We start from the raw sequence: 12625 nt of genomic DNA on the forward strand, positions 1-12625 counted from the left end.
AGCCTCGCGAGTGAGGCAGAATTCTCCCCATTTCTCGGACTTTGCAGGAGAGAAGCCTGCCTTCCCAGGCCAGGGTGGGGGTAGGTAAGTGAGGAAGTCAAGGTCACCCAGTCATTGGCGGAACGCGGCCTCGACTCGGCCCTTCTTCCGAGGGCCCTGTGGATCCCTGGCAAGGCAGGCCTAGGTTGCAGGCCAGCCCCCCTCTCTTTTCGGCGGCCCCAGGAGCCCGGCAGGCCTGAATGGCAGGTGAGCCCGGGGTGGGGACAGGACGCGGGTTGGGCTGCGCAGGGACGCCTGGCGCGCGGGCCTTGGGAGCGGCCGCCCGAGCTCCCTGCTGCGCCGTATCTTCCGAGGGCCCACGCCTTGGGTCACGACTGGACCAGGGCTTTGGCCAAGGGTCCTCTGTGTGCCCCAGGCCCGCCAATCAGGCCCCGCCCCCGGCGGCAGGGGCGGGGGCAGGGGCGGCGCCGGCAGAGTGGGGCGCGGGCGCGCGGTGCTCGGTGCGCGCCGCCGCCCCTCCGGCCCAGCTTGCCCGCCTGCTCTCCCAACCCCCTCGGCCCACTCCGTCGCCCCCACCCCTCCTTCCTCCACTCGGCCAGGCGGCCGGCAGCCCGGTGCGCGGGGCAGCGCGACGATTGCGGCCTGGCGATCGGGACACTGCGGTCGTGGCGCGCGAGGCGCGGGGCGCGAGGCCAGCCCTGGCGCGGCGGGGTGCGGGGGGCGGGCAGCTGCGGAGCCCCCAGAGGAGAGCAGGGGCAGGCAGGGGGGTGCCGAGGTAATGGGCAGGGCCTGGGCGCCCGGCTGCGAGGGGCGGGGGCTCCAGGCGCACTTCGGCCCTGGAGGGGCGGGCGACAGGGTGCCCGGGGCGGTGGGAGGGCAGCGGGGAGGGGAGGAAGGGAGGGAGGAGACGGCTGGGCCGGACCTGGGGGCTTGGCCGACGGGGAGCAGGTGGGCGGGGACAGGGCCCCTGCTGGAAGAGGCGCAGCAGCGAGGTGGCGGGCTGCGTGCGCAAACAGGGCGGCCGCCTTCTGGGCCCGGAGAACGGTGAGGCCATTTGGGTTGGGTGCCCCAGTCCCGAGGGCACGGTTCTGTATCCAGGGCCAGCGAGCTGGGTGCAGGGCATTGTTGGGGAGGGAAGATCTAGAGGCCCGGCCCGGCCAAGGTGATGGGGGGTCTTGAGCAGACCCGGGAGAAGAGTGTTGCTGGGTCAGGGCGCTGGTGTCCAGCGAAGGTGGGCGAGGACAGGCACTTTCAGGGCTGGCCTGAGTGGAAAGGGACAAGGGGGCCCCAGAGTTTGAGTTTGAGCATAATTTGGGAGTTGTCGTGTCACTGGGTGGGTCGATGAGTCATGCGATTTGGAGAACCCTTTCCTGGCGATCAGTTCTGAGGGATGGAAATAAAGTCTAGAAGTGGTTTGGAGGCCACGTCTTGGGACCAGGTGCTCTGGTGGTCATCAGGCTTCATGTGAGGGACTTTGGGAGTTGTGTCCCAGAGGGCTGAGATTCAGAAGCTTCAGTCTGGGGTGGAGTTAAGTAAGGTCTTTGTGGTGGCCAGTTCCCTGCCTTCCTTCCTTTCCAGGCTGTCAGGATTCAGCTGTGTTCCTGCGGGGAGTGGGTTAAAAATTCCTTCCGCCTACAGTCAGCTTTACAGTATCCACCAGGGGCAGGAGGGACATACACATGTGTGGCTGCAGCATCATTCTCTGTCGTGGAGCCCTCACGATTGCTTCCTTATTGTTGCCATAGTAACTGTCTATTGATGGTGTATTTATAGGGGAAGGAGCAGGCGCTACATTTTGGGGAGGGAGGGGGAAGAGGCCTCATGGCAGGCAGCAGCAGCAGTGAAGGTGGCTACAGAATTGCTAATGGAGTGGGCCATGCCATGGGAACTGTTTTGGGGATGTTCCTGGCTCGACTGAAGCTTAAAAACAAACTGATGACTTTAGCAGGTGCGTCAGGATAACATGTATTCGGGTCTATGATAGGTGTCACATATAGCCACCTTTGGCCAAGGCTAGGTGTGTGGGGGACAAAAGATGGATATATGTAATCTATTATGTAAATTTTTCCCCATTTAAAAAAAAAACACTGCAGTTTCCTTTGATAAGCAATGTAATATATTTTTCTCTCTTCCCTTATTAAGACTGTATGCATTCTTCTCAAACCCAGATACAACAGCTCCATTTTTCTTCAATCAAAAAATCCTTGCCATGAGGCATACTATATCCACACCCTCACCACATAAAGCTCAGGTATCCATAATGCAAGCAGAATTTTGAGATCGTATTCCATCTTGGTTCTGACAAACACTGAGGGCCAACTGTCTCACAAGGCAGGCCCATCTGTTGACAAATTCACATGTTGATGGTTTTGAGAGGGATTGTTGCAGGGTTCAAAAGAGAAAGCCCCTTGACGTGGCGTTTCCACAAATAGATGTCAGATTTGCTGTTTTACTTTTAATTTTCTTTTCTTTCTTTTCTCTCTTTCTCTCTTTCTTTCTCTCTTTCTTCCTCCCTTCCTTCCTTCCTTCCTCCCTTCCCTTCCCTTCCCTTCTTTCCTTCCTCCTTCCCTTCCCTTCTCCTTCCTTCCTTCCTTCCTTCCTTCCTTCCTTCCTTCCTCCCTCCCTCCTTCCCTCCCTCCCTCTCTCCCTCTCTCCCTCTGTTTCTCTCTTTCTCTCTTTCTTTCTTTCTGGCTTTGTAGCCCAGGCTGGAGTGCAGTGGCGCAATCTCAGCTCACTGCAATCTCCGCCTCCCTGGTTCAAGTGATTCCCCTGTCTCAGCCTCCTGAGTAGCTGGGACTACAGGCATGCACTGCAGCACGCCTAACTAATTTTTGTATTTTTAGTAGAGATGGGGTTTCACCATTTTTTGGTCAAGCTGTTCTCAAATTCCTAACCTGAGGTGATCCGCCCGCCTCAGCCTCCCAAAGTGTTGGGATTACAGGCATGAGCCACCACGACCAGCCTAAATTATTGATTTATATCCTAACTGTTTGCCAAAAGGATTAGGTGGCATATTATAAATGCACAATAAGACACTGGAAACATAAATAGAAAGCTGTGTACCACATCGCAGGACAGAAGCATATGTGCTTAACAGCTGGGCTTCCAGGTTGCCTGTGCTTGACTGGCAATAGTGACGCTGAACTTCCTGGCAGCCTAGGCAAAAAGGAGGGCTCAATGGATTCCACAGTTCACGTGTCTTGCATCCAGTTAGTCATAAAACCAGAGCTTCTGCTTGGGGAGGGGAGCAGTGGGGTGATTGCTCCCAGATGTGGACAGCTCAGCAGGGGCCTCTAGAATGTGTGTATGAGTGGGCGTGTGTATTGTGGGGAGGGACAGAGGGAGCAGTGTGCTGTGACCATGGTTTAAGTACTGGCTGGATAGCTCCTTAGCAGGAGAAAGGTTTTGTGACAATAGCTCACATTAGGGGCAACTCTTCTAGTTAGCAGCTCAGTGTTGGTCATCTAAATTCATGTCTTGGTACTCTACTGCTATGGGCTTTAACGCAAAGAGAGAAGAGAGGCCTGGTTGCAGAAGATTCCAGGTATCTTGCCTCTTTGTCTGGTGAAGATGAACACAGCGGGTCGCCTGGGTTTGGGCCTTCTGAATATGCCTGGGAATATGAAGAATGCAGCATTGTTGTGCAGGGAGGATGAGGCCCTGTAGATGATGTGTCCCCTGACAGTTGCTATAGGCCAGTCCCAGCAGGGCAGTGACTTTTGAGTTGGTTGATGCTGTGTTAGCTTTGTTTTCAGGGAACATGCTTGTCATTGGAGGTATCTATGACTCACCATTGTGATCAAAATTAGTTGTGAATTCTGGTCTTGCCACTGTCACTGTTGATTTGCTTAACCTTGTCTGAGCCCGTCTCTCTGGGCTTTATTTCCTCATCTGTCTCTGAGGTCCTTTCCAATTGGAAGTTGCAAAGATTCATTGAGGGGAGCAAGGAAGGAGGAGCCTCAGCCTGTAGGAGCTTTCCTTTTTCAAAGAAAAAGGTCAACCCTTGGTTCTTATAGATGCTCAGAACATGTTCTTGGGGGAAAACGCTGAAAGGTTTGCTTTGGGCCCTACTGGGCCTGGGGAGGTCTCTGGAGAACAGCTTGGGGCAGAAGGAGAAGCAGCAGAAGCTATGGGTGGCTGCATGGAGGACGATGCACCCCACAAGGTGCTGCTTCAACCTTTTGACCAGGCCAGTGGGAGGCGGGCACATCCCAGAGCCAAGAGTGTGCCCTGTAAATTTCTAGATGTGGTTTCACTGCAACTTTGCTTTTCTCTTACTCCAGAGAAGTGAGACCCTGCAGCTGAGGGAGCATCATGGCAGGTGAGTTTTTCCAGGCCCGGGCAGAGCCGTGGAGGGCCATGCCTAGGGGTTCATGAGTCAGGTTTCAAGTCCTTCCCAGCTTCCCTGCCCCCCACCCCCCAAGTGGGCCTGTAACCATTTTCCAAATGGCTGAGTAGCAGTTTTGCCCTCTCAACTCTTTGGCTCCCTTCTGGAGCATATGTCACTTGTAGATGTGTACCTGCCCAGGCTTCCCTGAGTGACACTAACGTGACAGGCCATAGGGCCTGGGGAAGGGTGCCTGCCTGCTGGCAAAGAATGCCAGCTTGGGCATCCAGGGGGAGTTGCTTTACATGGGAACCAGGAAGTCCCACCTCTAGATGAACAACAGGAGCAAATGTCACCTCTTCTTTCATCCTTCACAGTCTCAACTTAGGCTTATGTGGGTGCAGAGCTCAAGCTATTCTGGTCAGCCTGGTTGTAGCTGGGTCTCTGTCTCCGGAATAAATAGATATGCCCACCATCCAAAGACGGTATTGTAGGGGGAGTCTGTGCCCCGTCTGTAAAGGCTTAGACTCTCCATCTGAACCCTGCTACTTCCCATCCCCAGAGGTGTACTTAGGCTCATGTATGCCCACTTGTCTGATCTAGCTTAGGCTGGCTTTGCATTAGACTTTCTTGAACAAGACTATTGATGCCAGACCACCTGGTGGCACAGGTGGATGTTCAGGTGGAGGAACGCCACCCTGGTAGAGTCTTCTAGGATTATCTGGTATTAGTTCCACCAGTATCAGCCTTAAAGAGGAATACATTCTCATTGCAAGGGCTCCAACTTTCACTTTTCAAGGTGATGCAGAAGATACTGGAGATATTGGCCGGGCGCCGTGGCTCACGCCTGTAATCCCAGCACTTTGGGAGGCCGAGGCGGGCGGATCACGAGGTCAGGAGATCGAGACCATCCTGGCTAACACAGTGAAACCCCGTCTCTACTAAAAATACAAAAAATTAGCCGGGTGAGGTGGCAGGCGCCTGTAGTCCCAGCTACAAGGGAGGCTGAGGCAGGAGAATGGCGTGAATCCCGGGGGGCGGAGCCTGCAGTGAGCCGAGATCGCGCCACTGCACTCCAGCCTGGGTGAAAGAGCGAGACTCTGTCTCAAAAAAAAAAAAAAAAAAAAAAAAAGAAGATACTGGAGATTTAGTCACTGAAGATTGCCTACTCACAATTCTTATTCTTTCTTGTTCCTGTGCAACGTGCACTTTCCTTGTAGTTGGCGCCCATTTTCTTCCATGTAGCCAGGGGCCTGAGCCTTGCTGGGGCTGTGCTATTCTAGACAGGTGTATCATGGCACCATAGAATGTCAGCCCTTCCATCCCTTTTACAAAGGGCCGGCCATGTCCTTTGATAGGAAGCCTGGTGTCTTGCCTGCTCACTCGGCCTTGTTTCCCTGCATAATTATGCTTCAGTTGCTGGGCTGGGCCTGGTTTGAAGGAGCCTCTGGGCATCTCCCCACTCCAGGCCTCAGTAGGGCTCTCTCTTCAGTGTTTCTGGAGGCCAAGGATGCCCATTTGGTCCTGAAACGATTCCCTCGTGCCAATGAGTTCCTGGAGGAGCTGCGCCAGGGCACCATCGAGCGAGAGTGCATGGAGGAGATCTGCAGCTACGAGGAGGTCAAGGAAGTGTTTGAGAACAAAGAGAAAACGGCATGTACCACCCTGGGGCTGGTTCTGGGAGTAGGAGTAGCCTCAGGAATAGCAGGAACAGGCCCTGGTAATGCAGACGAATCAGAAGCAAGGAAAGACACCCAGCCTAAGGCATAGCCACTAGGGCCATCAAGGAGCAGATAAAGTACGTACAGTCCCATTGCCTGACTCTTCCGGGGTCCTCCTCACTTGGGAGCATTGTCCTTTGCCCTTGGTACATTCTGCTGCCTCTCTGGTAACTCTCTGAGACAAGTCAGATGGGGAAGGGTAGGAAGCACCAGACTTACTGAAGGCCTCTGAGCCCACCTGGAACTTGAGCTTCTCTTAAGTACCACTTTTTCTTTTGCAGATGGAGTTCTGGAAGGGGTACCCAAATGCAGTCTACTCAGTTCGAGACCCCTCGCAGAGCTCAGATGCCATGTACGTGGTGGTACCCCTTCTGGGGGTGGCATTGCTGATTGTCATCGCCTTGTTCATCATCTGGAGGTGCCAGCTGCAGAAAGCGACCCGTCACCACCCCTCCTATGCTCAGAACCGGTACCTAGCCAGTCGCGCCGGGCACACCCTCCCCCGGGTCATGGTGTACCGGGGTACTGTGCATAGCCAAGGGGAGCCTTCTGGGCACCGAGAGGCAGCGAGCAGCCCCCAGGTGGTGCTGGGGCCCAGTCGGGGGAGCAGGACCACAGTCCGGCTCGAGAGCACCCTCTACCTCCCTGAGCTCTCTCTCTCCAGACTGTCCAGCACCACCCCTCCCCCCTCCTACGAGGAGGTGACTGCGCCCCAAGAGAGCAGCAGTGAGGAGGCCAGCGTGTCTTACAGCGACCCACCCCCAAAGTACGAGGACATAGTGGCCGCCAACCCTGGCGCTGACAAGTAGTGGGACGTTTGTGCCCTGTCCTGGATGAACGCCTCTTTCCGAGGTCTCCTAATTTCTTTTTAACTTTTTAAAGACTGTGCCACCACAAAACAGCCTTAGCCCCCTTGTTGCCAAATAATTCCCTAACTGTGGAGTTTTAGGAAGTCAGTTGTCAGAGATAGGTGGGGAGGGTGGGGGTAGGGACCACGCATGAGTCGAAGCCCCCAGGAAGAGCCAAAGGCCAAAGTGCCCAACTCTTTGGGATGACCCCCAAGCCTCCAACATCCTGTCTTTCTATCAGGAACTGGCTTCTCTTATGCCAAAGGAATAACCCCATTGAGTTGATTGTGGCCAGAATGTCCACAGGCCTGGCCCGGGGGCTGTGGGACTGGCTGGAGGCCTGTCTGTGTCTAGAGCTCTGGGCCACAGGGGTAAGGGAGGGAAGCCAGCCTTTCAGCACCCCTTACCCTCCACAGTTCTGTGCTTTCTGTCCTTGCTTACACTTGGAGGACAGGGACAAGGATTGAGCAAAAACAGAATGAAAAAATCATGACAAATAAATAATTAACACAATACAACAAAACTCTAGCACCCGGACCGTTCATAGGAGGCCAAGGGAAATTCATCACACGGATCCGTGATGTCCGCCTTCCCTAAAAGCTGTCCCCACACTCCTGGAAGGAGGACAGGGTGTGTGAAGGCTGAGGGCCAGAGGGCTGGGTGGCAGAGTTTCCTCTTCCACATTGACCAAGGGGCCCACGTGGACTCTGCCATTCAGTTTCTAGTGTGCTTGTCTCTCCAGACATGTGGACCAGCTGTGTTCAGACCACTACCCACTGGCATGAGCCTACTTTTTGTGAATGGTGCATTGAAATTGAACTTCAGATTGAGGATTTCTCCTTAATGATGGTGCCCATCTCGGGAGAGGATCCCAAAGTGTCCCTTTTAAAACATTTATTTGTGGAGAAGCCCGTGGCCTGGGGTTGAAGGCCCATTTGGGGTTTGCTCTGCTGTTGCCAGGTGCCAGTGTGTTTTCAGTGAGGCTTTGGACAGCAGTGGGGCAGAAGGCACCTGCCCTTTAACTGTCAGGGACCATGCTAGGCACTGTTGATAACACCTCCCCCTACTTCCGTCTCCACCCTCCTGACCTCAACACCAAACCATTTCTCCTCTGTGGTGCTTTAAAAATTGTAGCAAATTTTTGTGTGGTGCAAGAATGCATGGCCTGGGTCTATTGGCAACCACAGCAGTTTAAAATCCACTGAGTTGACAAGCTTTTTTCTGTCAAAATATCTCTCTAAGGCAGACATTGGGACTCATTCCTTGAATGCAGCCCTGCCTTCAGGCCTCAGAGGACTTCTGGAGGCTGCTCTAGCCCTGAGGACTTGCCCTGGGGCGTGCTTCCAGTTAGGAGGCTTGTGTCCCTACCCCAGTGAGGCCACCAGCTTGGACCACTCCACCCTGTGGCTTCCCCCTACGTCACAGGCCCGTTGGAGGCTGACTGAGCAAATGCCTGCGAAGTGCTTGAATTGCCGGGGAGCCAGCGAGGTTTGCCTTAGGAAGAGTCTTCAAGAAAGGTGTAGATTATAAGGGAGCAGTCTTAGCTGAGGCCCTCATATGCCTCTGATGTTGAGTCTCCACTCGGAGAGTCAATCTCCCGTCAGTTGACCCTTTCCATCCTCTCGTCCTCCCTTTCCAGAGCTCCCTGATGCCAGAGATGCTGAGCAGGTGACATTCTACCTTTCATTTCTTTGTCTTTCCCTCCCCTGGGCCTTCAGCCTTGCACTCCTGCCCTTCGTCACAAAGGAGTTTTTGGCTTAGAAGGCCCCTGCTTTTTCCATGTTGGGGGACCTGGGGAAGCCTGAAGCTCGGGGCTAGCCCTGGCTCTCCCAGTATTTCTTCAAGTAGGTGCCAGAGTGTGACCTGGGAGCAGGTGAGAGGAAACTTATCCCAATATGTCTACTCAGTTAGCACAGAGCCAGGCATGAGCTCCACTGATCAAAGCCAAAGGGAGTTTGCCAAGAAATGCCCGCTGCCTTTGGAATCTGAGTTGCAGCTGGGTGGTAATGGGAGAGAGCAGGAAGAAGCCCAAGGCCTGGCCCATGGAGGGCAACATGTGTCCTTCAGGGGCTGAGGACAGGCCATGGGAAGAGTCACAGGTGGTTGCTTAAGGGCTGCGGTGTTCGGTTCAGATGCTTCATGGTGTTCTGCCAGGTGGGATTGCACCACGGTCTCTGGGATGGTTTTTGCAGCACATTGTAGAAAAAAAGACTGTACAGCACACAGCAGGCATCACTCCTTGCGGTGCACACTTGGCTTTTATGAATGCCCTGTACATATCTTTTCAAACTCTGTGTTTGTATGGAGGTGGATTTGATACAATGCTGACTCTTTCGTGGCTACATTTTTGCTGTTTTTGGACTTCTATGCGTGTGTGTGTGTGTGTGTGTGTGTGTGTGTGTGTGTATCTACGTGTGCACGTTGCCTTTTCTCATTGCTTATCTGAAACAATAGCCGGTGTGCAGCTATATTTGTACCAGGAGGGATCCGGTCTGAAAAGAGGAATGTCACCTCCCCTCCCAGGGATGACAGGGCCCTGAGCAAGGAAAAGTGACGTTAACTATTGGACACCCAACCCCCAAAGTTGTCACAGTTTGCCTCCTTGAAAAAGGCTTTGGAAGAAGACAAAGCAGCTCCATTCTGCAGGCCTCCGCCCTATGAAACCCCCGCTCACACGCCCTTTTGGCGTGGTGCCCCTGGCCCGGGCTCCTGTTCTGTGGCGTCAGCAGCTGAAAGAAATCTGAGCGCTCCCGGGCGTGGTGTTTTTTTGTTTCTGTGGAAAGATGTGTGACTATTGACTTTGCGTATGGCGGGGCCAGTTAATCAGATGTTTTTCATTTTTCGAAAAGAAAAGGCTTTAAACATTTTCTTGAAATGTGACTGTCACTTGTTTTCAACCAAAAACTTTTTAAGATGTTTTAAAAGAAAAATCGAAATCCTGTCCCTCCTCCGCTTCCCATTGCCTCCGGTTTTCAAAATGAAAGCACAAGCGCAAGAGTGGGGTGCACAGGTGCCTGGCATGTACCCACCACCCACACGGCTGCGTCCAGCCCTGGCTGAGGGAGACGCAGTGCTGAGCAGTCAGCCCCGAGAGGCCTCTTTTTCAGCTTCCAATCCCACTGCCATGAATGTGAATTCCTTAGGGTGCTTCCAAACACAGGAGTCTGCCTGATCTGTCGGACATTGCCTTTTTGGTAGCCCGAATATGAGGAATTCAGGACAGGAAAGTGTGTCTTTTTATCAAGCAGTCAGAGCCGGATGCTTCCCCTCTCCCAGTGGGTGGAGCATCGCAACCCCCAGCCAGAGTCGATCTTTTGACAACCCAGTGACATCCCATGAGAAGGGACAAAAGAAGTCCAGCACTGCCTCGAGATTGTTATTTTGTCCGCGGGAGAGATCGCGGAGAGTCTCTCTCGCTCACGGAGGCTCTGTCTTTCTAGGAGTATGTGTGTGTGTGCTGTCTCATGTGTGGAGCTGCTGGTCTAGGTGGCTTTTCAGCTTGACAAGCAGTGAAGCTCCATTTCAGGACTTCACCAATTCCGAAACAAGCACAGCCCCCCACCCCCCGCCACGGAACTCTACTAATACTAATCACTATAATTAACGAATTTAAAAGTACGGTAATCAGACTGCTTGCAACTATAGTAAAAGCCCATTAATTTGAAGCCCACTACTTCAGAACTTCGAGAAAATCACAACTTAAGACAATTCACAGTAGCTGTGATTCTGGCTACATAAAAATATTTGAAATATTCTTCCCTTTAGTCGATGTTCAGGGTCTTCTGTGTAAGAGAAATCCAGTTTAAAATGAGTCCCCTTTTCAAAGGAAAGGCTCAAGATATTAAGGATCCCTTCACCGTGCCTTCAGCTTTGCAGTTCAGCACTTCTCGTATGTTCAGGGTGATCTCTTGTTCTCTCTCCATCACAGGGATGTTGAATATTGCAGCCTTTCACTCTACTCCTTTATTTATCCTGTGAATAACATAGTTTGTGAACTAGACTGCAATTTAAACTAATACACGTGATGTATCTTGCTAAATATTCTGTAAAGCAGATGCTTCGCTGTCAGACTGGCCGCTCCATCATTCGCCTCCAAATATTCAAACGTGGGAGCTTTTCCTTTCAGACTGTGGGCAGCGAGTCTCTCTCTAGCAAGAATTTCCCTGACAAACATACCCAAATAGCACACCCTCCCAAGCTCAACGCCCCAACAGTTGTCTCACTGTACTGACATCTGACTGCCTCATAGTGCCTGCCCTTCACCCATCCCCAGCCCGAGCATTAACACAGATCTTCAGGATTGGGACAAATCCCCCAGCTGCTTTTGCCTCTCAATCCATCTCCCCTCATAGATACCACTTTCCCAGGCCTGAACACATCCGTTATTTTGCTCTGACATTGTGAATTTGTGACAGTGGAAACCCTGATATGTGCAACTGAGCTTGTAGAAATAATGACTGTGAAATGGATTAATTTTGGTGCCACTTTAAACTGTGCTTGTATTCACGTGTTGACCCTTGTCAGCTGGGATGTCTGTACATTCAGTATATGTCAGCATTTCACTGGAGCCTGGGGGCAACAGACAAACTTGCTTCTGATTTCTCTCTCTCTCTTTCTTTCTATAATTGTTGAGTTTGGCTGTTACATTTTGTCTCCTTCTTTACAAGAAAACAATAATAATAAAGAGCAAATGGCATCCACTTGAATCCTGTCCTCATCCATCTTGGATCCCTACTGACTCCCAAATTTCCAAGGGGTATGGGTGGTTGTGAGTCAGACTGTAGATAAGGAAGAAGCCCAGACCAGTCCAGGAGCAGGAAGCAGACATGTCCTGGGTCCTAAAGTTCATCCCCAGTGTGTAAGATGATCTCCTGAGCCATCCTTCTGGGATGAGGTTGGTAAGATCAGTCAGAAATCACAGTTAGAAACTTCCTACTCACATGATCCCTGCTTACTAACAGGTGTCCCTTGCTGGAAGGATGCCCTGCTTGGTTTCAGAGCTGGGAGAGGAGTGGAAGGTATACAATACTCAGGCTTTGCCCTGGCTGGGCTTCCTAAGTTCCAAAGATGGCAAGGGTCAGGGACTGTTCAGAGGGCAATAATGCCCAGCCTCTGCCCAGAGGAAACATGGTCTTAGCTCCCAGAGATTCCCAGCTGTGGGTATGCAGAGAGATATAGCCATGGGAAGTCGCAAGTGCTAGTAGTACCAACCCTAAGTAATGAAAGTAATCTGTCTTTTAATCGGGAAGACCCTGGAAGTGATGGGACAATGGCAGTGAAATTTGGGACCTCCTTAGAGGACTGAGTATGGAGCCCAGATGCCAGGAATGGCAGCCAGAGGCCTTGGGGAGCTGGGGCTTGAGTGATGCTAACCTTCTGGGGATGCTGGAAACTCAAAGGAAGGCCCTTCAGGCACACAGATGGGGTCATATTCTGAACATGGGTTTTGAACTTTAGGCTCTTTTGCCAGAGACAAATGTTCTAGGCAGTAACTTAGGGTCCCAGGCTAGCCCATGCAAGGAAGCTAATACATGAAGGATGCCCTGAGCTTCCAAAGTCCCCCGTATGCACCATCCAATGGACTGGGCCTCCCTTGCTAATCTAGTCACAGGTTCTGGGGCCAAGGTACTTGAATTGCTTATAGACGATGAGGGCAAGTCAGGGCCAGGGACTTAGTGGGGTGACTGTGGAGGGAGATGGTTGTATCCCTAGAGACAGGGGATCAGGTG

General features: G+C 52.6%; 1 protein-coding gene across 3 annotated transcripts; it reads left to right on the top strand.

Annotated features, from left to right (window-relative positions):
• The first annotated feature begins 530 nt into the window (after positions 1-530).
• On the top strand, positions 531-11602 carry PRRG3 (proline rich and Gla domain 3). 3 transcript variants are annotated; one of them, XM_055268356.2, is made up of 4 exons: positions 531-775; positions 4284-4321; positions 5820-5980; positions 6330-11602. In XM_055268356.2, the coding sequence occupies exons 2-4, from the start codon at positions 4315-4317 to the stop codon at positions 6855-6857; spliced, it is 696 nt and encodes a 231-aa protein (XP_055124331.1). In that variant the 5' UTR covers positions 531-775; positions 4284-4314; the 3' UTR covers positions 6858-11602. The 3 variants fall into 3 exon arrangements, with proteins under 3 accessions (XP_055124331.1, XP_055124333.1, XP_055124332.1); XM_055268358.2 differs by lacking the exon at positions 531-775 and adding an exon at positions 918-4165; XM_055268357.2 differs by lacking the exon at positions 531-775 and adding an exon at positions 918-1044.
• The last annotated feature ends 1023 nt before the right edge of the window (positions 11603-12625 follow it).

The sequence above is a fragment of the Symphalangus syndactylus genome, chromosome X (assembly GCF_028878055.3).
Source record: "Symphalangus syndactylus isolate Jambi chromosome X, NHGRI_mSymSyn1-v2.1_pri, whole genome shotgun sequence".
In the NCBI taxonomy this organism is placed as follows: Eukaryota; Metazoa; Chordata; class Mammalia; order Primates; family Hylobatidae; genus Symphalangus; species Symphalangus syndactylus.

Excerpts from the sequence above, each read along its gene's own strand:
- PRRG3 (XM_055268356.2), top strand. Across the intron at positions 5,981-6,329 it reads TTGAGAACAAAGAGAAAACG|ATGGAGTTCTGGAAGGGGTA; the intron begins GCATGTACCACC and ends TTTCTTTTGCAG.